This window comes from Rattus norvegicus, chromosome 14 (assembly GCF_021556685.1).
Source record: "Rattus norvegicus strain SHRSP/BbbUtx chromosome 14, alternate assembly SHRSP_T2T, whole genome shotgun sequence".
NCBI lineage: Eukaryota > Metazoa > Chordata > Mammalia > Rodentia > Muridae > Rattus > Rattus norvegicus.
The window spans coordinates 90,766,948-90,791,893 of record NC_141547.1 but is presented as its reverse complement, the minus strand read 5'-3'; the positions used below and the strand labels follow the sequence as shown (position 1 = coordinate 90,791,893).

Sequence of the window (24,946 nt, the reverse complement as noted above, 5' to 3'; positions counted from 1 at the left end):
AGGAGTGTTGATTAGTATCTGAAGGAGACAGGACGAAGAAAAGAAAAGTTAAGTTTTTTTTCCAGTGAAAACAGGCAGGCTTAGCAATGAGGGTTGTAGACAAAGAAACCAAAAAAAAAAACAAAAAACAAAAAAACAAAAAAACGCTCTCCCCCTCCCCTCCTCTCCCCTCCCCTCTCTGACAATCAGCTCCCGACTGCTTGGAGCCTGACCCAGTGGCTTGTTATGCCTATACAAACAATTAAGAACCTAACCCTTGGTGACCTCTCCCCAAATTGCAAGCTGTCGTGGCTGGTAATAGAGAGGTGGGGGTGGGGTGAGGTGGGGCCCCAAGCTATGAGGGGAAAGTTCCATCGGAGACTCCAAGCTCGTCCACATGCTTAGCCACATACGATTAGTTTAAAATAAAATAAAATAAAATAAATAAAATAAAAAAGCTCTTCAATTCTTCCTGGATCCCTGCCAGCTACCGCTTCGGTAACCTTGGTGTTCCGTCTAATGCTGGCTATGTAGCCTTTACCGAATCTTCCCGAATTCTAGTCTTACTCCCATTTGATAGCTGCTGACGAACTGGTTAGGACTGGAGAGCGCCGGAGCGGGCAGGCTCGGCGGCCCGGAGGCATCACTTCTTCCCCTACCCGGGGTCGGTTTCGCCCTCCCAGGGGACTCCTGCTCTCCGCAATCCTGCGCTTTCTTTCCTCGCCCACTGCCTCTATTTCACAGCACCTAATTCGGCAGAAAGGACAGATTATGCCTGAAGTGAACCGGACGCCTAGGGATTGCTTAGGTAAAACTATCGCCACAGCGCGGGATGCATCTCCCTCAGAGCGCGCGGGCGGGAAACCCGAATTCCCGCGTTAGGGCCTGGGCGGTGACCCCAGGCCTCCTTTAGCCCCGCCCTCACGCTGCGTGCCGCGCGCCCTCCGGCCCTTACTCTCATACGCGCGTGCGCAACGCGGGCCGAGCGCGTCGCCGCGCGCAGGCGCACTTGGAAGGGCGCGCTTTTCGGTGGCTGCTGTCCCGGCAGGGAGCGCAGGTGGGCGCCGGTAGGCTGCTTTTCTCCGCTAGGCCGGCGGGTCTAGGCTGTGGTCGCCTCGCCGGGCGTTTTCTTTGGTTTTGTTTTGTTCTGTCAGTTCTTAGACTCGGGTTGTCCGAGAGGGTGGCCTTGGGAAGCCCGCGGTGAGGCTCTGCCTCTCGGCGGCGGCTGGGGTTAAGGGACGGCCTTTGGGCGTGACGGTCGGTCAGCCGCAGCTTACCTCCCGCTAGGAGTGTTGGGAAGGCTGGAGCAGGTTTGCCACCTAAACGTACGCATTTTGAGTATCGTGCTTTCGGCAATACTAGCAGGTGAATTTCTCCGAAAATCAGAAGTGTTCCAGCATCTGAACTTGATGCCCAACATAACATCCTCCTCATGAAACTTAAAAAAAAAAAATCATTCCTGTTGATAAAATATTATCTACAGTTAACCTTCGGGCTATGTAGCTTATGTATATATTAAGTATACGCGAGTCGTATTTAGAACGGAGCCCCCCACCTGATGTATGTGTTTATTTCTAGAAATCAGACACACTTCTGACCCCAGGCATTTGGGGTAAGGATACTTTCTAGTTGTAATAACTGGTTCTAAGCCCTGCACAGTCGCTATGGCCTGAGGGGGACCTTCCAAAAGGGAAGAAATAATTCATAATCTCTTATATTTCTAAGTTCTGGAGACTCTATAATGCTTTCAATAGTTAACAAAAACCTGTCAGCTAAATAATGGTGCTCACTGCTCACCTGCCCCCACCCCTCAGGTGAAAAAAAAAAAAAAGACATAGCTTAAGAGAAATACTCAGTCACTGCTGAAAGAACAGATTATGCGTTCAGATTTCAGGGCCTGGGAAATGGCTTAGTGGGTAAAAGCTGTCGAGCCTGAGGACCTGAAGCCTGGGATCCCTAGGAACCGACAATGGAAAAAAGCGAAAATGCAATTTCCCACAAGTTGCCCCTCGAACCTAAACATGTACCCCTCCCCAAGAGATAACAATTAATTAAAACCTTTATGTCCAGTGTCTAAAGATAGGTCTTATGGCTTCAGGTCCTGTGCTCAAAATTCTTGTGCTACTTTGCCACTGGTAAATTAGAGTTCTGTAAAATTAAAAAATGATGTCTGGCACGTAGCAGGCACTCCAGGTTTTAATCATTATTATTTTAGTGGATACCATGGGCTAGGTACTGAAGAGAATCTAAATACGATGAAAAGTAGTTCTTGTTTGCAGAAGCCACCTGTCTAGTTTGAGCGACCAATAACATTCTTAATCAGAAAATTTACAAAGAAAACTGAACTGTAACTCTGATACCCATACTTTATAGACTGTCAAGAGCACAAAGGTTGAAATGACGTAGAATTGTTAGACAGATCAGTACCTGTGTCATTGAGCTGTGCCAACAGACTGTTTTTGGTTGTATTTATCTGCAGTTGTAGGATATGACTGACTACTGGAAAGGAAGTAAAACTTGAGAGATGACTACTGAATAAAAAGATATGGAAGAGGACAATTTTTTTTTTTTTTTGAGAAATGACTAGAATTGGTGATTTTAGTTGATAGACTAAAACGAAGCGGTAAAGATAATTGTGAACCTTTGTGGTTGGTATTTTCCAAGTTACACCTCTCCTTCAGGTTCTGGTGTTGTATAATGGAGAGTAAAGTAAGAGTAAAGCAGGTGAAAGCGGGGTTACTCGCCTCAGAACTGTGGATCCAGTTTCTACTTCAGTCACATTTTCACCGGATGTTGTTTCCTACTATAAACAAAGATGTATGCATACCTACCTATAATGTGGTAAATTCTTTCCACAGCATTGTCAGAGATAAAAGCTATATTCAGCTAGGCGGTAGTGGTGTGCCCCCTTTATTCCCAGTGCTCTGGAGGCAGAGACAGGTGAATCTTTGAGATTGAGGCTAGCCTGGTCTACAGAGTGAGTTCCAGGGCAGCCAGGGCTATACAGAGAAACCCTTTCTCAAAAACCACCACCACCAAAGCTATATTAAGTATAGCTCACATAAAAACTATTGGTTTTTTCATCAGTATCCAGGCAAATTCTACATTACAAAAATAGTTTTTATATTATTGAGTGGTAAGTGGAGCACATTTGTGCCAAGCCATGCATGTGGATGGTGGGGGACTACTTTGAGGAACCATGTAGGTCCTGAGAATGTAAATTGGCAGGCTTGAGAGCTGGTGCCTTGTGCTAAGCCATCTCCTTGACCCAATTGTATATTTTCTTAAGATTCTTTATAACAATGTGAAAGAGCTTAAGAAAATATCTCAGGAAAACTCTGAAGTAAAAACCCTTTCTAATAGACTATTTGGCTTATTCTTGGAGTTCATTTGTTACAGGTTTTAATTTTTAAAACTGAACAGTGGGGAAAATTTGGAAGACTTGTGGCATCACATTTCAAGTGTTTATTCATGATAAATCATTAAAATATTAAACATGTCACCATTCATCTTTATGTTCTGTGCAGCTCAACCTGTGCTGATCACATCGGGAAGTATTCAGTACCTGGTAAAGTACATGGTGCTTCACGTGGAACTTGGCCTTGATTTCTGGCATTGGTCATAATCAGCAGAGTTCTCTCTGGTAAGTCAGTTCTTTAACTCTCTCAGTTCAGTTTCTACATTTGTACAGCAGGGGTACAAGTCTTCAAGTCATTTTCATAATCACCTGATTTGATTTTCACAATGGTTCCTTCAGAAACATCTGAACATCCAAAAATTCTAAGTGGCTTGCTTAGTATTACCTGGTCTTTCCTTAGAAAGCAGGCTTAAGATTTAAAGCTTCATCATGGCATCCTCATACTTGGTTTTAATTTGTTTCCCTTAGTGCTGCCTTCTACCCTCCCACCCTTTCCCCTTGTTCCCTTCATTCTCATTGGATCCCTTCTGCCTTCTCATTACTTATCCCATTGCCCTATTTCCCATCTTCCTAAAGATGACCACCTCCTCTCATGATCACCTTCTATTTCTGTGGTCTACAAATATATAGGTAAACGCGCGAGCGCAAACACACACACACACACACACACACACACACACACACACATTTTCTGACTCTTTCTACTTTCCTATTACAGGGTTCATTGCTATATTTCTCAACTCCCTAAAGATCACAACCTCTTCTCATGATCCCCTTCTAGTTCTGACCTTTGTAGGTCACATACAATTTCTAAATCTAGATTCTGCATGTGAGAGAATGAGGTATTTATCTTTCTGACTCTGACTTATTTTGCATAGCACAAGATTTTCAGTTGCATTGACTTACTGCAAATGTAAGGATTTCATTTTTCTTTATGACTACATAGAACTCTAGTGTGTATTTATACATCATATATTGATGGACATTAAAGTTTTGTCTTATGGCTGCTGTAAATAGTGTAGCATAAACATGAATGCACTAGCATTTCTATGGTGTGTGAACTTCAATTCTTGGAGTACATACCCAAGAGTAATATTCAGTTTTTTTTTTAAAAGAGGCATTTGTGTTGATTTTTCTAGTAGCAGCACAAATTAGCATTTCTTTTCTTTTTTTTTTTTTTTTTTAAGATTTATGGTGTCTTCAGAGTTCCACCTGCATGTATGCCTGCAGGCCAGAAGAGGGCACCAGACTTCATTATAGATGGTTGATTGAACTCAGGACATCTGGAAGAGCAGACAGTGCTCTTAACCTCTGAGCTTTCTCTCCAGCTCCAAATTAGCATTTCCACCACCAGGGAATAAGGGTTTCTCTTTCCCTACATCCTTGACAGCATTTGTTGTCATTTGTTTTGTTGATGATAGCCATTCTGACTGGGAGATAGAATCTCAAGACAGTTCTAATTTGCTTTTCCCTCATGACACTTGTGCAAGTATTTATTGGCTGTATTACTTTTGAGAACTGTTCGTTCAGTTCATTAGCACATGTTTTTTTGATTGGAAGATTGAGGGGTAGTTTTTTCAGTTCTTTATATGTTCAGAAGGGGTATGTGTGTGTGCATGAGTGTGTGCGTTGTGGCCAAAAGAAGGTGTCAGATCCGCTGGAGCTGGAGTCACGGGTGGTTGTGAGTAGCCGTGTGGTTGCCCTGTCTTCTAGAGAGCAGCAAGTGCTCTTAGCTGCTGAGCCATCTCTCCAGCTGCCTTCACATGTTTGTAGAATCTTGTAATGGTCTGGGGTAATAGTCTCAGTGAAGTGCATGCTGTACAAGCATGAAAATGCAAAATTGATCCCCAGAGCCTATGTGAAAAATCTGGTCGAGATATCTGGTGGCAGGTACTTGTAATCATGCTGGGGAGGACAGGCTGGTCCTTGGGGTTTACTGTCCAGTTAGCCTATAACCTACTTGGTGAGCTCCCATCCAGGGGGGAGACCTGTCTCCAAAAACAAAGTGGGCAGTGCTTGAGGAATCATCTTCTCCACCCCACAAGAGAATTTTTTGTTTTGTTTTGTTTTTTTGTTTTGAATTTAGTCAGACTTGATAAATGGCCCTGAAAGTGATATAGTTTACAGGAGATTCCATTGGCTGCTGAAAAGAATTTTTTTCCTGTTAGATACAGTAGCCTGTATATATTTGTTGAGTCCATTTTATCTCTGGTGTAGGTTAAGGCTGAAGTTTCTTTGTTGATTTGTTTGGGTAATTTATCTCATGAGAATGGGAAATCGAACCATTAATTACTGTTAAGTCTTTGTACATATTCTTGTATGTACACCTGTGTATGGAAGCCATGTATCAATATTGGATATCTCCTATCACTTAATAAATCCTTCCCTCTTTTTTTTTTTTTTTTTAAAGATTTATTTATTTATTATATGTAAGTACACTGTAGCTGTCTTCAGACACACCAGAAGAGGGCATCGGATCTCTTTACAGATGGTTGTGAGCCACCATGTGGTTGCTGGGAATTGAACTCATGACCTCTGGAAGAGCAGTCGGGTGCTCTTAACCACTGAGCCATCTCTCCAGCCCAATCCTTCCCTCTTTTAAGTTGTTTATGAAAGCTTTTGGGACAGAGTCTCATGTATCCCAGATTGGCTTTAAACTTACCATGTAGCTGAAGGTGGTGACCGATGCATAATTATACCCAGTGTCTGTGTGCTGGGGATCAAACACAAGGATGCAGGCATGTTAGTAAGCTCTCTACCAACTGTGTCACATTTCCCAAGCCCTTTCTTTGCTTACCTTTAAGTCCTTTCTGTTTAAACCCATGACTTTTTTCAAGCTTTTTTTTTTTTTGTTCTTTTTTTCGGAGCTGGGGACCGAACCCAGGGCCTTGAGCTTCCTAGGCAAGCGCTCTACCACTGAGCTAAATCCCCAACCCTGACTTTTTTTTTTTTTTTTTTTTCTGTAGAAAATAACTTCATATGTAAAACAGTTTAACATCTATGAAATCATTATTTGGTTGTCCTTAATCTTGAAAACTGTATCAATGTATCTTTGTGTCACGAGTACTTGAAATATGTGATTAACTAGATGTTTCTTTTACAAATGAATAATCTGTCTATAAATGAGCCTTACAAATCTATTGTTCATTTATTTTAGCAGAGAGTTTTATACTTTTGTTTTCTTCCTGATACTGATTTGCCTTCAGTTTTGTCTTGTGTTATAGAGCCTTTGACATGGAGACATCCAGCTCCAGGTCTGTGCAGGTGGATGACTGGCAGAAGAATTACTCTGTGGTTGCATCCAGCATATGTACACCTAAGCAGAAGGCCGATGCATACCGTGCACTGCTACTGCATATTCAGGATGCATATGCCAACTCCGAGATCTCTCAGGTCTTTGCTACCAACCTGTTTAAGAGGTATACAGAGAAATACTCTGCAATTATTGATTCTGACAATGTTGTAACTGGCTTGAATAACTATGCAGAGAGCATTTTTGCTTTGGCAGGATCTCAACAGGCTGACAGTGACAAGTGGCAATCTGGTTTGTCAATAAATAATGTTTTCAAAATGAGTACTGTACAGGAGATGATGCAAGCTGGCCAGAAATTTAAAGAGTCTCTGTTGGAACCTGCTGATGCATCAGTAGTCATGTGTAAAGAGCCTACCATCTTTGAGGTTCCTCAACTTGGTGTTTGTGGAGGTTCTGAAGAAGCTGACCTGTTATCCAGTTCAGTTCATGGCACAGAAAAGACCCAAGCCATTCCAGGGAACAGTCTGAGATGTTCCCCATTTCAGAGCACTCTGTTCCCTATGGCAACCAATACTAAGACATGTCTCACCTCCTCAGCACCTTCAGGTGAGTCAACCACTGCTACATTTCACAGGACACCATTATTTGGAAACACCAAAAAGGAACCTCAAAGCTTTCCGAAAACCAGCACAGGACTAAATATGTTCTTATCTAATCCATCTTGTGTTCCTTCTGGCTGTGAAAATCCTCGAGAAAGGAAGGCTTTTAATGACTCTGACACCATTAACATGCTTTCCAATCCAACACTGAATAAAGCTCCTAGTAAAACAGAAGACAGTGGCCAAAGGGAAGATAATAGCCTGCCTACCTTTAAAACTGCAAAAGAACAATTATGGGCAGATCAGAAAAAAAGGAGCCATCAATCCCAGCACACCTCTAAATCTTTTAACGGTGCTATAAAAAAGTCTCTGGGAGCTGGGAGATCGAGAGGGATATTTGGAAAGTTTGTTCCTCCTGTATCTAATAAGCAAGATGGAAGTGAGCAGAATGGAAATGTGAAGCCTAAGTCTAGTAGGGCCGGGTCTGCAGAACCAGCTCACCTCACTGATGATCACCTAAAGAACGTGGAACCAAGAATGGTTGAACTTATTATGAATGAAATTATGGACCATGGGCCTCCAGTACATTGGGAAGACATTGCTGGAGTAGAATTTGCCAAAGCTACAATAAAGGAAATTGTTGTGTGGCCCATGATGAGACCAGATATCTTTACTGGATTGCGAGGGCCCCCTAAAGGAATTCTGCTCTTTGGCCCTCCAGGAACTGGTAAAACTCTGATTGGCAAGTGCATTGCTAGTCAGTCTGGAGCAACATTCTTCAGCATTTCTGCTTCTTCACTGACTTCTAAGTGGGTAGGTGAGGGAGAAAAAATGGTCCGGGCATTGTTTGCTGTTGCAAGGTGTCAGCAGCCAGCTGTGATATTTATTGATGAAATTGATTCTTTATTGTCTCAACGAGGAGATGGTGAACATGAATCTTCAAGAAGGATAAAAACGGAATTTTTAGTTCAGTTAGATGGAGCAACCACGTCTTCTGAAGACCGTATTCTCGTGGTGGGAGCCACAAATCGGCCCCAAGAGATTGATGAAGCTGCCCGGAGAAGATTGGTAAAAAGACTTTATATTCCTCTCCCAGAAGCTTCAGCCAGGAAACAGATAGTAGTTAATCTCATGTCTAAGGAGCAGTGTTGCCTCACTGATGAAGAAACAGAACTGGTAGTGCAGCAGTCTGACGGGTTTTCAGGAGCAGATATGACACAGCTTTGCAGAGAGGCTTCTCTTGGTCCTATTCGCAGTTTGCACACTGCTGACATCGCTACCATAAGTCCAGATCAAGTTCGACCAATAGCTTATATTGATTTTGAAAATGCTTTTAGAACTGTGCGACCTTCTGTGTCTCCAAAAGACTTAGAGCTTTATGAAAACTGGAATAAAACATTTGGTTGTGGAAAGTGAATACATCGATTGAAGGCAGAAGCTGCCATCTAACAGTTTGGATAGGAAGCATGAAAGCTTGGGTTGTGCTTCTTGTATTGAAGTATATCCTGAATTCTGTGCTGCAGATTAGAATGATAAACTTGACTACGGATTGATATATTAGTATGTTGTATTTGTCTTCCAGTTATATGATATATAAGTTCATCTCATTTAAATACAATGACCTTTTGTTTCTAAGTGAATTCAAATTAGAACTTTAGTCTGGTAATAATAAACTTTGTCAGTGTAGTATTAATATGGCTTACATTTGAAAGAGCATTGTGTACTTGGTTAGAATGAAAGCAACAGAAAGTAAACTACATTAACCCGTTCCCGTTTGTAACTTGTTTTGTGGGCTTTTTTCCTATCAAAATTAATAAAAACATGGTTAGAAATAGCAAGATATAATTTTGTATCAGGGATGTGGTCTGCCTCAAACAAAAGACAATTAAGTGTGTTTTTTTCAAGGGATCTGGAAAGTTTTGTGTTACTATTTTATCTAATAATACTTTTAAAGCCTATTATCTCACCCTTTTCCAAAACTAAATGTTTTTTAATTGTTGTATTATTTTGTTTTGTAAAATCTGTTCGTTGTAGAAACTTAAGACAGAAGCAAAGAGAATAAAAATTGTTAGTTTTTTACCACTTTGATGGAGATATTTAATTTTGCTATAACTTCTTTCATATTTTTGTTTTCAAAAGTCCTTTATATATCATATATGTATATGATTTGTCTAGGCTTTTACTATGCTTTTGTATTCTGCTTGTTTCTTCCTCCAACTGGTATGCAGCCATGTTGCCATGTAGTTTCTGGGACTTGAACTCAGGACCTCTGGAAGAGCACACAATGCTCTTAAATGCTGAGCCGTCTCTCCAGCCCTGGAATTTGAAACACTTTTAATTAGTGAACTTAGAAAGTTTGTACTTCGTGGTGGCTCACAGCCACCTATCACTTCAGTTTCTGCAGATCCAGAGCCCTCTTGACTTCATCAGGCATCAGGTGCAGTGGTACACATGTATACATTCAGAGAAAAAGATCAGTACACTTTACTTACACATAAAATCCAAGTTTTTTTTTTAAAGTTTGTGTTTTGGTATAGTGCATATTGTTATTTTTCATCTTTTCATTTCTGTATTGTTGCTTTAAAACCTTTTGCAAATTTCCCCTTTTGAAATATGTGATTGTCACATTAGTACTTAAGCTACTGTTTTCACTTTTTGATTTTTGGTTTTTGTTTGTTTTTTATTTTTGAGTGTTTTTTATTTTTGAGACAGGGTTTCTCTGTGTAGCCCTGGCTATCCTGGAACTTACTCTGTAGATCAGGCTGATCTTAAGATCCGTCTGCCAAGTGCTGGGATTAAAGGTTTTGGCAACTACCACTAGCAACTCTTTTAACCTTTAGTTTTACTTGATGCATATAGGTGCTTTGCCTGTGTGTATGTCTGGGCACCATTTGCATGTAGTGATCACAGAGGCCAGAAGAAGGTGTCATATCTCTTGGGACTAGTGTCACAGTTAAGAGCTGTCATGTGGGTGCTAGGAATCAAATGAAGGTCTTTTTTTTTTAAATTTTATTTGATATATTTTTTTATTTACATTTTAAATGTTATTCCCTTTCCTGGTTTTCTGTCCATAAGCCCCCTGTCCCCTCCCCTCCCCTTCTTCTACAAGGGTGTTCCCCTCCCCATCCACCCCCACTTCCCCCTACCCCACCCCAACATTCACCTACAGTGGGGGTCCAACCTTGGCAGAACCAAAGGGCTTCTAAACGAACGTCTTCTACAAGAGCCTCTTAATGGATGAGCCATTTCTTTTGCTCTAACATCTTAAAATATTTCCTAATACCCAATACTTTATCCTTGTTAGGACTTGAATATGAAGTGTGCTTCACAGGCTCATGTGTTCAATTATAGTGATACTATTTTGGAAGGTTCCAGAAACTTTAAGAGATAAGACTTATTTATAATAAATAGGTCACTGGGGGTTCTATCCTTGGTGGCTTGCCCCAGGCTCTTGGATTCTTTCTGTTTTCTTTGTGTGAAGATTCCTCTGCCACAGGCTCTGTTGCCAAATCACCTTGAGCAGAACCTTCTGAAACAGAACACAAAAGAATCTTTCTTCTGTGAAGCTTCTATCAGAATTAGTTACAGTTAGAAATAACTGAGCCCTTTATGATTTCTGTATAAAGATGCTGGGACCTGGGCTGGAGAGATGGCTCAGCCATTAAAGGCTAGGCTCACAACCAAAGATGCTGGGACCTTGGGTCCTTAGATATTAATATGAGGGAATTAAATACAGTCTTATCTGGAGCTTATTTTCTTTAGAGACCATTTCAACAGTCTTGGCTCTTAAAAGTTACCATGGTGTTATAGACAATTACCAACTGCCCATTGGTGTTTTGATATTTTTGTTTTTCGGTTTTTTCAAGGCAAGATTTCTCCGCGTAGCCCTGGCTATCTAGAAATTTACTCTATAGACTAGGGTGGCCTTGAACTCAGAGATATGCTTGCCTCTGCCTCCCAAGTGCTGGGATTAAGGGAATGTGCCACCATTGCCCAGCTGATTTCATTTAACTCTGTAACTTAGTCTTTTTTTTTTTTTTTTCGGAGCTGGGGACCGAACCCAGGGCCTTGCGCTTCCTAGGTAAGCGCTCTACCACTGAGCTAAATCCCCAGCCCCTGTAACTTAGTCTTAATTTTATCATTTTTTATTTCCTTCTTCCCCATCAACAACACCTGTCAAAACTGACTTTACTATTAGTCACCAACCAGAGGCCTTTCCCCTCTGTGGCGCTTAGTTTAGTTTGTGTCTGTGGAAAATATTGTTCAAGTATGTCAAAAATACACACTGGAGGAAAAAGAACCCAGCATCTTCAAAAACTGGTGTGAGAACTGATATATCCACATGTAGAGATGCTCTTCTCATTCTGCACAAAACTAAGTGGATCAAGGACAACATAAGACCTGAGCCCCCAAAAACTGCTCAAAAAAATGTATATGCTTCAGTTTATAAGCACAAGTAAAGACTTTCTGAGTGAGATTTCCAGTAGCACAGGAAATAAGGTTTAACAATACATGGGATTTAATGAAACAAAAGCTTCTCTACAGTAGAGAAGAAATTGGATCAGTAGTCCACAGAATAGAAAGATGAGTGTAAATTTGTTGCAATTTTAGAAAAGGGGTGAAAGATTGGTCTTTCCAAAATAGTGTGTTTTAGGTGTTTCTGTATTGGATTGTTGTAGGTGGATGTCAATATGCAGGTGAGGGCTGGCACCAGTTAAGTCAAGGCCATGTTTGGAGAGTAAAAAAATAAGGTGGGGACAAAGTTTTTGTAACGTGGGAGAGAAGGGGAAGGAAGGAGAATCAAGATGGAGATGGGAAGGGTGACCCAGATCCGTGTGGTCTTGAATGGCCAAGGTAGCTGGGATGGATTTCTGTGGGCAAATTTATCTTATCTAGGTGGGCGGTTTATATCCTTATCAGTTGGTTGTGATTTTATTGTGTGGATGTATTGTGGATTGAGAATGATTGATGGATATAAGTCTGATTGTTGGGTTACAGTTTGTCGAATCTTGATATTAACAGGTGGTTGGGCGTTTACACCGTAACTATTAGGGGGCAGATGTTGGGAATGTAAACGGAGCAGTGGCAGAGAGATGCAAGAGGGTAGCCGCTGCTGGGACCAGGGGGCAGATGATACTAGAAATGTGAACAGAGTAAGAGAGCTGCGAGATAGGTGGTCTCTGTATGAAACTGGCGTGGCAGTGTCCCGCCTGGGTCAGAGAGTGCTTTGGGGGCAGCGTGGAGTCGCTGAGATAAATTAGCGGTAGTTCCAATGGCCCGTAGGAGCTGGAACCAGCGAGAGTGAGACTGCCAGGGTACACTCAGGAACTGGCTATGACCTTTTTTATTTTTACCACAACAGATTGTTGTGGATTTTCCAGATTCTACTTGTAGTCTGCCTGTGGAAAGGCCAGCTGAGATTGGTCTCATAGGGTCCAGTCTTTAACTGTCAGGCAGCAGAGCAGGCTGTGGGTCAGCAGCAGTCTTCAATGAAGAAGTTTCAGAGACTGGTCCTGCAGAGTTCATGGTCCACAAGACTCAATGGGAAGTGGAGCTCCCTACGTCAGGGTGATTTATAATAGTCTGGGTTTTGTGAGCTTGTGACCTAAAAAGTGAGTTCATGCAGCCACCTTATTTCTTATTTGGCAAAGCAGTAAGTTTCAGGATACTTAAGAGTTTAGTTCTGTTTTTCTTTGAAGCTTGTTTACTAACTCATTTTTCAAGACCAAAACTCCCTACAGTCTATGAAGAGAGGTTTTTTTTCTCCACATACCTCTCACTAGCACATAGGGGCAATCACTTGGACCTACAGAGGAGATCATGTTCACCTCAGAGTTAACATACATTTACTGCTGAGCAAATGAAAGACAGTGTAAGCAATGTTAATCCTTTGTCCAGATGTGATGTCACATGCCTTTCATCCTAGCATTTCCCTGGAGGCAAAGGTAAGCAGATCTCTGTGACTCAGGTGCTATCCTGATTTACATAGTGAGTTCACAGCTGGCCAGAGCTAAATAGTGTCTCAAAAAAGATGCTTCCAATGTAGAAAGAACAATGGGCAGAATTCTGAAAGTGTACCAAGATCCTAACCCTTAATTCCAACACTGATTTAGGTACTGCTGCAAAGGGCTTTACAGATAGTTTAGTGGGCCTAAAGATAGAAAAATTATCCTGAATTATTTATGTAAACCCAATTTAGTTGCATGAATTCTTTTTTTTTTTTTTTTTTTGGTTCTTTTTTTCAGAGCTGGGGATCGAACCCAGGGCCTTGCGCTTCCTAGGTAAGCGCTCTACCACTGAGCTAAATCCCCAACCCAGTTGCATGAATTCTTAAAGCAGATGCTTCCTAGCTGGTGGGAAAAGAGGTAATCAGATTCTAAGCTCACTCCACAGGGTAAAGCCAGGTCGTGAGGGAGGCCTCAGAACTGACCACAGGTCCTACACTCAAACAACACCTCAAGCCTATAACGTGATGTATAAGGCAATTCTTTCAACTGCCTCCAGTAACTGTAGACTGGTTTACAGGAGAAAGCAACAGAGTTACCAGTCTTGTGCTTCACAGAACTGAGATAGCATTGTGCTGTGTAGTATACTAGACTTGTGGTAGTTTCTTAGACAGAGTAGTGTGAATGAAAATGTCCCCCATAGGGTAAGATGTTTGAACTCTTGGTCCCTGGTTGGTGCTGTTTGGGGAGAGTTAGGAGGTACTGCCCTGTTGAAGGAATTATGTCATCGAAGGTGAGATTTGAGAGTTTAGATATTCTATATTGTATTCCTTTCTCTTGTAATTTATAGACATGAGCTCTTAGCTATTGCTCTAATCTTCCTTGCTTCTGCGCTGCTATCATGAATTCTTATCCCTTTGGAACCATAATCCAGAATAAACTCTTTACTTGCCTGATCATTCTATTTTATCATAGCAACAAAAACATAATACTTGTAACTGCAGGAACGACAACCAACAAGTACCAACTCTGAGCACAGAATCAAGGGACGGTCAGAACTGTTTATAATGTGCGTGCGTGCGTGCGTGCGTGCGTGCGTGCGTGCGTGCGTGCGTGTGTGTGTGTGTGTGTGTGTGTTGAATGATTGCTGGGAATCCTGCCAAAAGTGATCATCCTTCCCTCAAACTGTTAGCAGATCTTGGAAACTGCCTTTGTAGTTAACATTTCACCACCCTTTAATTTTGTGAGGCCAGGGGACATTTAATGTATACAGTGAGAAATACATATGTAAATTAAAAATTTATCGGATCCACAGGAACAAGTAAAAAGGTAAAATTTATATGCCCATGATTTCAGCAGATAGTGAATATAAAAACAACTTACACAGTACTGGATACTTTTTCTAATACTAAGAAGCATAATGAGTTCTTACGTTTCCAGAGCATCCTCATAAGCCACTCTGTTTCAGGCATTCCTTCATGTACATTTTGGCCAGGGTTGCCAGAACCTTAACAGCAGGAGCTGGAGAGCTGGCTTACTGGGTAAGGGCACTGGCTGGTAGTTCAGAGTGCTCAGGTTAGACCCTTGCAGCCACATGACTGCTAATAACTATCTGCAGTTCCAATTCCAGGGGAACCCTGGCCTCTTGACAGTACTAGGCAGGCAAGTGGTACACAGGCATTCATGAAGGTGAAACACCGATCTTCATAAAGCAAAACAAAACCCCACAAAAACCCAAAACCAGTATTTATAAATGAAGCAAGGTGGTTTCCTGTTGGTTCATTTACAATGAGGCAAACTTTTTGAGGAAAAGTTAGAGGGGTAGACAGAGAAAGTGAGCTGGCCACTGTTTATTCCCATAGGGCATTGCAAAGAAAAATGGTGAGAAGGCATGGGCTGGAGGTAGGAATCCAAATAGGACCAGCAGCAAAAAGGGGAGAATCCAAGGGCTCTATAAACCATGCAACCCAGCTGGGTGTGGCGGTGCACTGCACATCTTTAATCTCAGAGGCCACAGGCAGGTAGATCTCTGAGTTTGAGACCAGGGCAGTTAACAAAAAACAAAATAAAACAAAACAAAAAAACACTGTCTCAAAACAAACAAAAACCAAAACCAAAGCCAAACCAAACAAACACCCCCCCTCCCCCAAACCATCCAACCCAGAGTCAGTTTACTGAACTTGAAGTCTGAAGGCCCCACTCTCATAGAAGAGAAAAAGCTTTGACTTTACCTAGTATTCAGTCTCCTGTTTTTACCAGACAATCATTCGTTCATTTGTTCAGTTATTTGTCCATCCCAGAAACTGAGCTTGGGGATTCCTAGGCGATCTCTATCACCCTACCCATTACATTCAACCAGGAAACCATTGCTAGACCTTTGAAGTGCAAGTCGGATACGATCGCTCTAGAACTGAGCTTCATGGGAACGGGCTGGCTTCCGCATAGCTGCCTCGGGTAAGAAGGCTCCTCATCTTGGTATTTCAAACTCAGCTAACATCATTACGCACTGTGCTGCAGTCTAGGTGTACTTTATCCTAGACTAAGATCATGAGGCAGCAGGAGTGGTGCAGGCCTTGAGTCCCAGTGCTAGGGAGTCAGTTTTTGGGTTTACACAGTGTAGTCATTGTTCACAATGGCAATGCACTCCATTTAATTTAAAAAGAAAACAGCACAAGGTTATTTTAAGCCATTGGCCATGAATAATTAATTTTTAAAATTAGCCACATTGGATGTTGATATACAAGGGGAAAGTGGGGGTTGGAAGTGAGGGTCCCTTTCAGAAATTCCTCTTAGCAAACATTTCACATTACATATAGAAAATGTCTGAAAGAATGATGACCAAAACTCAAGATGAATCTTTGTTAAAAACAGGTTAAAAGTCTCCATGTTTTGCACGTGTATAATACTGTGTTTCACAGTAAACCTCAGAATCAGAATCCATAGCAAAAAATCACTCATCCAGTTCCAAATTGAGCAAAGCAATCAAGCCTGCTTTAAGAAGTAGCTGTGAGGCAAATATGGATTTCATCTGCATTTTAAAAAATTGAATGTTCAGAAACCCATTTTACAAAGGAATCTTTGAGCAAGCAACATATATGCATAACATTACATCTGTGACTACAGAAGTGGATAAATTCTATTTCATCCAAGTTTGGTTACAGATTTCTGTGAGCTCTCACGCCTGTAAAAAATGTCTTGGCTGTGGGCACGCTTCTGACCCAGAACAACAACACAACCCCCAATGCATGATAAGTATCTGTGTACATAATTTCACAGGATATCAAAAATTGCTATAAAACGAGGGCATTATTACAATTTAAAGGAAATGATGCAGATAAATCTATTTTAATGGATAAGCTTAGTAGATGCAAAATAAGTATGTCAGTGCTTCATTATTTATTCCTTCCAACTTGCCAAAATTAGAGTGGAAAAATGCACACTATCTACCCTAACATTGTATACAAAGAAGTGAAAAAATTGTTTTCCTAGCCATACTTGTACCTTGGAAAAACTTAGTCCTACCTGTAACCGATTTCAAAGGCTCTGTTGTATTCCTTCAGTCGTACCACATAATCTTATCTTTACTACTGTTAGACGTTACCTAGGTAATTCAGTGCTCACCACTGGACGCAGTTCACAATTCCCTTTTAAGTGAACCATCTCCTTTCATAGTAAACTCAATAATTTCATTTAAAAACTATATTAGACTAAACAGGCACATCTGATATTGCTACCCAGTCAGAAGAGTATGCTATGGTATACGCTATATAATATATGTCCATATCTATCTATCTATCTATCTATCTATCTATCTATCTATCTATCTATCTATCTATCTATCGTGATGAAAGGACTACTTGTAGGAGTCAGTTTTATTTTTGACTACGTGGTCTCCTAGGGGTGGATCAGTGGGTGGTGCCCATGATCCCCAAGCAACACCAGGTAAGTACTGAATTGCTTTTTAATGTAAATATTAGTTTGCATTTGCTAGAATTTTCATAAATCACACATTGCAATCTCTTGGTTGAGTTTATCAAGGGAATGTAATTACTATGTTGGTACAAATATAGTAGGTTCTTTTTTCTCTTTTAGGATCCATGATATGGTTACAACACAGTAGCTTCGTTGTTGTTCTTTTTTAATGCATCCACATTTGAAGGATGTTTGGGGTCTTCTAGCTTATAAGCATAACTGGTAAATACAGAGCTGAATGATTAGTGTTAATTTAGGTGCCCATTCAAAAAATGCACAAAACCTACGATGGGGTAAAGTTTTGTTTCACAGAGACATGACATGAGCATGTTCATAGCACATGGGTCGGTCCTATGTACTCCAAGTGGGTGTTCATCTTCCCCATCGCTCTCTGGGTCTGTCTCACAATGAAGCAATCTCGATAACTAGATGGCAGAGTCTAAACACTGCTGAGGGTGTTGGGGGAAGCTGGCACCTCAGTACTTCTGGAAGGTAGCTACCTCTTTGGAGTCCTGTGCACTGCACTGTGATTTACTACATTCCATCTTCCCTATGGCCACCCTGGAGACAGGCGGTGCTCTTCTGTTAGTCATAGAGGAGTAATGAAGCCCTCCGACGGCTCACCTAAGCTAATATTTGCTCGCTTGAAGTTTGAGACCAGGTCTGTTAACATCTCGTCGTTTTCTGTCATTCTCACTCATGGGTTGGTCTGTGTCGCTGGTCAGTGGCGCCAATGTGGTGAGCCGCCAGCTCTTAGAATCTTCAGACTTCATTCTGAGCTAAGTTTTTGCGGTGGGCAGGCTCCACCTGCTCAGACTGGCGGCAGAGGACAGGGGTGTCCATAGAAACAGCTAGAGGGTTCTGGTTTTCAGAGTGAGCGTGTCCCCATAGTCCTTGTGGGCCTAGCATTAACAATGTTTATACAAAATTGGTTTCAGTAGGCACAGTTGTTGACTTCTTAAAGTCAATTTCAAAATCAAGGTTTTAATTTCAAAACCAACCCACAAGTAAAGGACACTGACAAAGCATATTTAAGTAGGTGGTAAGCCTGTGCCAGCCTTTAACCGGCCGGCTGCTTTCCCAACCTCCCTTTGAGACCAGTGAAATCGGCTTCCCTATCTTGCCTTCCGTTGCCACTAGGGGGCGAGCGCCTCTCAGATTTTCCTCGGGACTCGGCCAAGGCCCTGGAGTGACTCGATCTTTCTGTGGAAAGAAGTTTGAGTTTTGGTACCCTTGCAAGGAATTCCAACCCAGATGTTAGATATTTTCAGTCTATTGATTTGCTAAAAAGCTCTGGTCTTGGGATTTTGTATTTTAACTGATTTTAGGTGCTTTAAAACTCTCATAACAGCTTTTTGAAAATGATTAATTTTATCCTTTCAAAATTTCATACGTTTAAATAATGCACTTTTATCATATCTATCTACCATTACTTCTCTCCAACTGTCCCTAGTGGCTTTCACCCTATCACCCTATCTCCCTGAGCTTACTTACTCTGTCCATATGCAATGGGTGTGGGTCTGAAGAGGGTTCCTACCTTAGTAGCCATCAGCCGCTGATAACTCCCTCGCTGATATGGGACTTGGAGGGTGTCTCCCTGATTCATCCTGGAATTTTTACTGGCTTAATCTTGTGCAGCTCTTGCACAGTATCATCCCACAGCTGCTGTGAGCTGGCATGTTTGGCTGCCATGGCATGTCCAGAAGCCGACATCTCCCAGCTCTCCTGGCAACCCTTACATTATCTGTTTGCTCTTCTGTGCTGGCCCCCGAGCCCTGGATGGAGGAGGCTAAGATAAACCATTCACCCACAGCTGAGTCTAAGACTGCATCATCCTTGGCACTTGGTGGAGAGCCTCCATTTACTCACTGCAAAAAGGAAGCCCAGTAGAGAGCAGCGCAGATCTATGGGTTTGGGATTGTATCCTCTTGGCTGACTTTTTTCTTTAATGAGTGTGGACTGGCCCTCCTTATCTCAGCTGACTAGATTTGGTGTGATGTCATTTTGTCAAATGTTAGAATAGCCGCACTTTTATGTTTCTTAGTTCCATTTCCTTGGCGTTCCCTTTTTCATGAATGCATTCCTTTATCCTGTGGTACTGTTGTCCCTCCTACCACCCACTTGACCGAGTGTTCTGAGTGTTCTGTGGAGCCCTGGCTGTTCTGAAACTCTCTTTGTAGACTAGGCTGGCCTCCAACTGAGATATCTTCCACCTTTTGCCTCCTGAGTACTGCAATTAAAGGTGTGTGCCCCCACACCCAGCTTGATACTGTTTTTACTTGATGGTAAGGTGTGTTTATTGGACTGCAGTATTCCTTCCGTATCCTCTGCAGAGCTGGCTTTGTGCTCATGTCTTCCTTTAATATGTTTTTTATCATAGAAAGTTTTAGAAAATATTTTATATTCTTTAATTAGCTTACAAACTAGTGGACTTCCACAAGGCTTCTCCAAGCATCCTTCTCTCCCTGTTCTCCCCATCCCCGTTCCCATCCTCACTTAAAACTTTAACCTGGACAGTCTCCCTGTTCTTTTATGTTATCCAAGGCCTATTATCTCCCTGATTATATTTAAATTTTTCTTTTTGAAACAGGATCTCATTAAGGAGCCCTAGCTGGACTGGAACTTGTTCTATAGACCAGGCTGGCCACAAGCTCAAACAGATCCTCCTGTCTTTGCCTCCCAAGGGCTAGATTAAAGGTATGGGCCACCGCACTGGGCTTAGTGATATTTTTGTACTTGACTCATAAAGTCACAGATCTCCATATGGCTTTTATGTTCATCCTTCATTCTGGTGGACATTTAAGAGTCTGGTGGCATAGGCCTGTAATTGCACTTGCTTGGTAGGCTGAGGCAAGGTGACTGCTTCACTTAGGACAATGTAGCTTTGAATGCAGCTGGAGTAAACTGTTCCCTTCCAGGTCATGGGGGAACAATGGGATTGTGGAGATGTGGGAGGGAGGGAATGGCCAGCTCATTCAGCAAACACAAGTTTAAGAGCTCTCCTGAGGCCAGTGCTCCGCACAGAGAGGCTTCAGTGCATCACCCTTTCTGGGTCTTTTACCAGCACTTCCATCGCACCCCGAGAACTGGAAGGCTCCTCTTCTCCAGAGCCTGAATGTATCTGCTGTATTGAGCCATGACAGAAAACGGTGAAGGTCTTATTAGCTACCCGGGTACTCCCTGTAGCACACAGGCTGTCCAGGCACAGGCTTGGGTTAGGGAATAGACTTTACCGAGTGCTCTGAGTATGAGAATGGCTCTACTGCTCTCAAATCCCTTTGCTTCAGGACCCTGAGAAACCAGTGTCATTCAGGGGATTGTGCAGGATGGCCATACTAGGAGGGCTTAAGTCTTAGGAGGAAACTTCCAGACTTCCTTCCTGCCCACCTTTGCAGTCAGTGGAGCCAGGATGCTCTGTGGAAGGATCTGCTGACTGCAGTCAGTGTGTGTTGCTCTCGGTTTTTGTCTTCAAGCAGAGCTGCCGGGGATGGGGATAGCTGAAGTTGCTGGGACAGAAGGAGAGTGGCAATGCAAATACCTCTGGGAGGCCCGGTGGAGTCCAGAGTTTGAATGTGTGGAAATAGTGGCTTTCACAAGGAACATTTCTCTAGCAGCAGAGGAAATTAGGCAAGCAGTTTCTTCAGGAGAAGCAGAAGCAAGTGGAAAGTGATTTGCCTTCCTTTCCTCTTTCTCTCCTGGGAGGAGGATGATCCTGCAAGAACTGGCTAAGAGGGCGTTGCTTGTCCTTCCCTATTTCTAGAGATCCCACCCTCCGCCCGCTGTCCATTAGAGTTTCTGTTTTGCAGGTTGCTAGCTGGTGGGAAGGGCTGGAGTTCACAGGAGCCCACCAGGGCTCAGACCAGGAGATGCATCTCTCTGAGCTCAGGGTCACCTCCATCATCAACACTTTGAGTGGGATCAGGGTGAACACTCAGGCAGAAGCAGAAGACCTTAAACAAATGCCACTTTCCTCCCAGGCAGAGTAAAAGGTCTCTTCACAAACAGAAGTGAACGTTGCTGCAATCTTTTAACAGTGCACCCATTAGGATACAGTCGTCTAGGATGGCTTTCTGGGAATCTTATTGAGAGGGCATGGTTTACTTTGGGAGGAAATTTGGGCTCGGCCGGTATCCACCTTCTGTGCCATGTACTGTGCTAGACACCGAGGAGTCCCAGGGAGCCGGGCAAACAGCTCCTTATCAGCTCTACCTCACAGAACTTGCTACAAGGATGGGAACACTCCTTGTTTGTGAGATCCAATGTGCAGCCAGAGCCAGAGCCAAATCCAGATTATTGAATGTCCAGATTGTTTGCAACCAAGAGGTTAAATTTCCTATTCTAATTAATTTTAATTATGTTTAAATAGCTACTCTTAGTTCATGCCTATGGCACAGCATTGTTATAATAAAATTCTATGTGGGGAATGAAATAAATGTACTTCCCTGTCCTTCTGGCATCCCACGTTACAATGACATAACATTCCTGTTTCCCAGCATGAAGTAAAAAACAAAACAAAAAACAAACAAACAAAAAAAACCAAAAAAACAAACAAACAAAAAACCCCAAACAAACCAGGATTGCTGTTTGCTTCTGCCAGGTATGACTTTCCAAGCTCTCTGTATTTTATTTCCCCATGGCCTCAGAATATCCTAAAGGGCATGTGTGTACGTTGTGTGTACGTTGTATGTACTCGTGACTAATCGTTATGGTGAGACTTTTAATGCTCAGTAGAATCCTGCTGACATTATCATGTGTCTGGCTGCCCACTGGATCCTTGGGGTGGTAAAAGTGCAGCTTCCACTAGATGGGTGATCTCTTTTCTCTCAGGAGCAACGTAATAAACTCCTTTGTCACGTGTTATTGTCATTGCTGCCACAAAAGCATTGCATTTTTCTCTATGCTTGTCCCGTGCAGGTGCTCCTCCGGTGACTGCATATCAGTGTCCACAGGGAGGTTCTGATCCTTCAGATGATAAGAGAGCTGGTTGATCCCTGGGTGAGGCTCTGTAAGGGAGGCAGGGCAGTGAGAAAGGCTGAGTGGTCAGCTGGGGCAGAGGTCAGGCCATTGTGGATATTCTGGCAAAATCTGCCTCGTCCTCAGTATGACTTTGTTTGCAGCCACAGTTATTTTTTTCTTCTCCTTCTCCTTCTCCTTCTCCTTCTCCTTCTCCTTCTCCTTCTCCTTCTCCTTCTCCTTCTCCTCCTCCTCCTCCTCCTCCTCCTCCTCCTCCTCCTCCTCCTCCTCCTCCTCCTCCTTCTCCTTCTTCTTCTTTTTTCTTTTTTTCGGAGCTGGGGACCGAACCCAGGGCCTTGCACTTGCTAGGCAAGCGCTCTACCACTGAGCTAAATCCCCAACCCCGCAGCCACCGTTCTTATTACACAATATTGAGACTAACAGAAAAACCAATTGTAGGATTTGATTTAGGAAACACTAAGAACAATTTTATTCTTTGTAAAATGAAGTCAGGTGTGATGGCTTACAGGACACAGGGGAGAATTCTGGAGGGCTTTGTGGTCCCGTTGCAAGTTTGAAAGCTGAAGTCTGTTTTGACTTGTGATTGACACATAGGTTTGGTACCTGTTGATGGGACACAGTGTGACATTCTAGTGCAGGTATAACATGTATAAGGATCAGATTACGTCTCAGACATTTGTCACATCTGTGCTGGGACCATTCAAACTGCTCTTTCCTGGCTATTTTGAAATGGTCACATTTGTATGCTTGTCACATTGTGGATGTTGTCGTGAGCAGGAGAGAACTAACTTTATTCTAAGGTTAGGTAAACGGCTTTATTTAATCTAATGCAGGCCCTCTCTGGGCTGAAATTTCTCCTTCCGTTTCTGAACCTTTCTTCAACTGGGAAGATGAATTCTTGACATCTTGAGCTGTGTATCGTTTGACACTTGGCCGAGACTTCAAAACTAGTCACAGTAGTCTAATAAATATGGTAGTGCTGGAGCTTTTCTGTATTGCTTTCCCACCCAAAACACGGCTTCTCCTACACCTGGTGTCCCATTTGAATGATCAGCGTCAGTTTGCTTTCCGTTATTACGACAAACATCAGGACAAATTCAACTCGAGTGTGGAGAGAGCTCATCCAGTTTCCACATCCTTACCACAGGCAATTGTGAAGGGAAGACAGGGCAGGAGCTCAAGGCAGCAATCTGGAGGCAGGGACCAAAGTGGTGGCCCTGAGGAGCACCGCTTACTGGCTGCCTCTGTAGCTTACCCAGTTATCTTTTTTAAGATAACCTAGGACCACTTACCCAGGGTTTGCAGCAACCATAGTGGGTTGGGCCCTCTCATATCAATCACTAATCAAGGAAATGTCCACAGACTTGTTTACAGGCCACTCTGATGTAGGCATTTTCTTTCTTTCTTTCTTTCTTTTCTTTCTTTCTTCCTTCCTTCCTCCCTCCTTCCCTCCCTCCCTCCCTTCCTTCCTTCCTTTTCTTCCTTCCTTCCTTCCCTCCCTCCCTTCTTTCTTTCTTTCTTCCCTCTCTCCCTCCCTCCCTCCCTCCCTCCCTTCTTCTCTCTCTCTTTCTTTCTTTTCCCTTTTATTGGATTTTTTAAAATTTACATTTCAAATGTTATTCCCTTTTCCAGTTTCCCCGGACATAAGCTCCCTATTCCATCCCTCTCCCCTTCTTCTATAAGGGTGTTTCCCCTCCCCATCCACCCCCTTCCTGTCCCCCTCCTGACATTTCCCTAAACTGGGGATCCAACCTTGACAGGACCAAGGGCTTCTCCTTCCTTTGGTGCCCAACAAGGCCATCTTCTGCTACATATGCAGCTGGAGCCATGGGTCAGCCCATGTATCGTCTTTGGGTAGTGGTTTAGTCCCTGGGAGCTCTGGTTGGCTGGCATTGTTTTTCTTATGGGGTTGCAAGCTCCTTCAGCTCTTTCAGTCCTTTCTCTGATTCCCCCAAGGGGGTCCTGTTCTTAGTTCAGTGGTTTGCTGCTAGCATTGACCTCTGTATTTGACATGCTCTGGCTGTGTCTCTCAGGAGACTGCCAGCATGCACTTCTTAGCTTCATCTTATTTAGTGTTGATGGCTGTATATATACAGGGTCACCTGTGGAGCAGGCTCTGAATGGCTATTCCTTCAGTCTCTGCTCCAAACTCTGCCTCCATATCCCCTCCTGTGGATATTTTTGTTCCCCCTTTTAAGAAGGAGTGAAGCACCCACACTTTGGTCATCTTTCTTGAGCTTCGTGCGGTCTGTGGGTTGTATCTTGGGTAATGCCAGCTTTTGGGTTAATATCCACTTATCAGTGAGAGCACACCATGTGTGTATTTTTGCCTATGAATTTCATGACGTCTTTGTTTTTGACAGCTGAGTAGTACTCCATTGTGCAGATGTGGCATTTTCTTATTGAGGTTCCCTCTTCCCAGATGACTCCAGTTTGTGTCAAGTTGGCTAAAAACTAGCCAGCCCACCCATTCTTACCTCTCAGAGCTTTCCTACTTCATCTGCTTAAGCTCAGACACACACCATTTAAGCACATTGCCCAGCCAGTCACGAGCACAGGTACTCTGGGACACCTCTCATGGAGAAACACAGTCACAGCTCTTTACCACGTTCCTGTTTCCCAGACCGCTCTGCTCTCACCTGCTGCAACTTCCTCACACACAGTATTGTAAGCAGGGCTTGGTTCCACCCAAGGGACATGGTTTTGAGTATTCATCTTCATGATTTGAAGCCATCAACTCTACATTAACTCTACTGCCTCAACTAAACCCAGACACTCACTAGAGGCATCACGTTATAAGGGATAT

At 42.8% G+C, this 24,946-nt stretch overlaps 1 protein-coding gene across 5 annotated transcripts; it reads left to right on the top strand.

Annotated features, from left to right (window-relative positions):
* Positions 1-987: 987 nt before the first annotated feature.
* On the top strand, positions 988-9,335 carry Fignl1 (fidgetin-like 1). Of its 5 annotated transcripts, none has more exon segments than NM_001393809.1 (3): positions 988-1,036; positions 3,507-3,622; positions 6,622-9,335. In NM_001393809.1, a coding segment is annotated over 1 exon segment (2,034 nt). In that variant the 5' UTR covers positions 988-1,036; positions 3,507-3,622; positions 6,622-6,631; the 3' UTR covers positions 8,666-9,335.
* Positions 9,336-24,946: the final 15,611 nt, after the last annotated feature.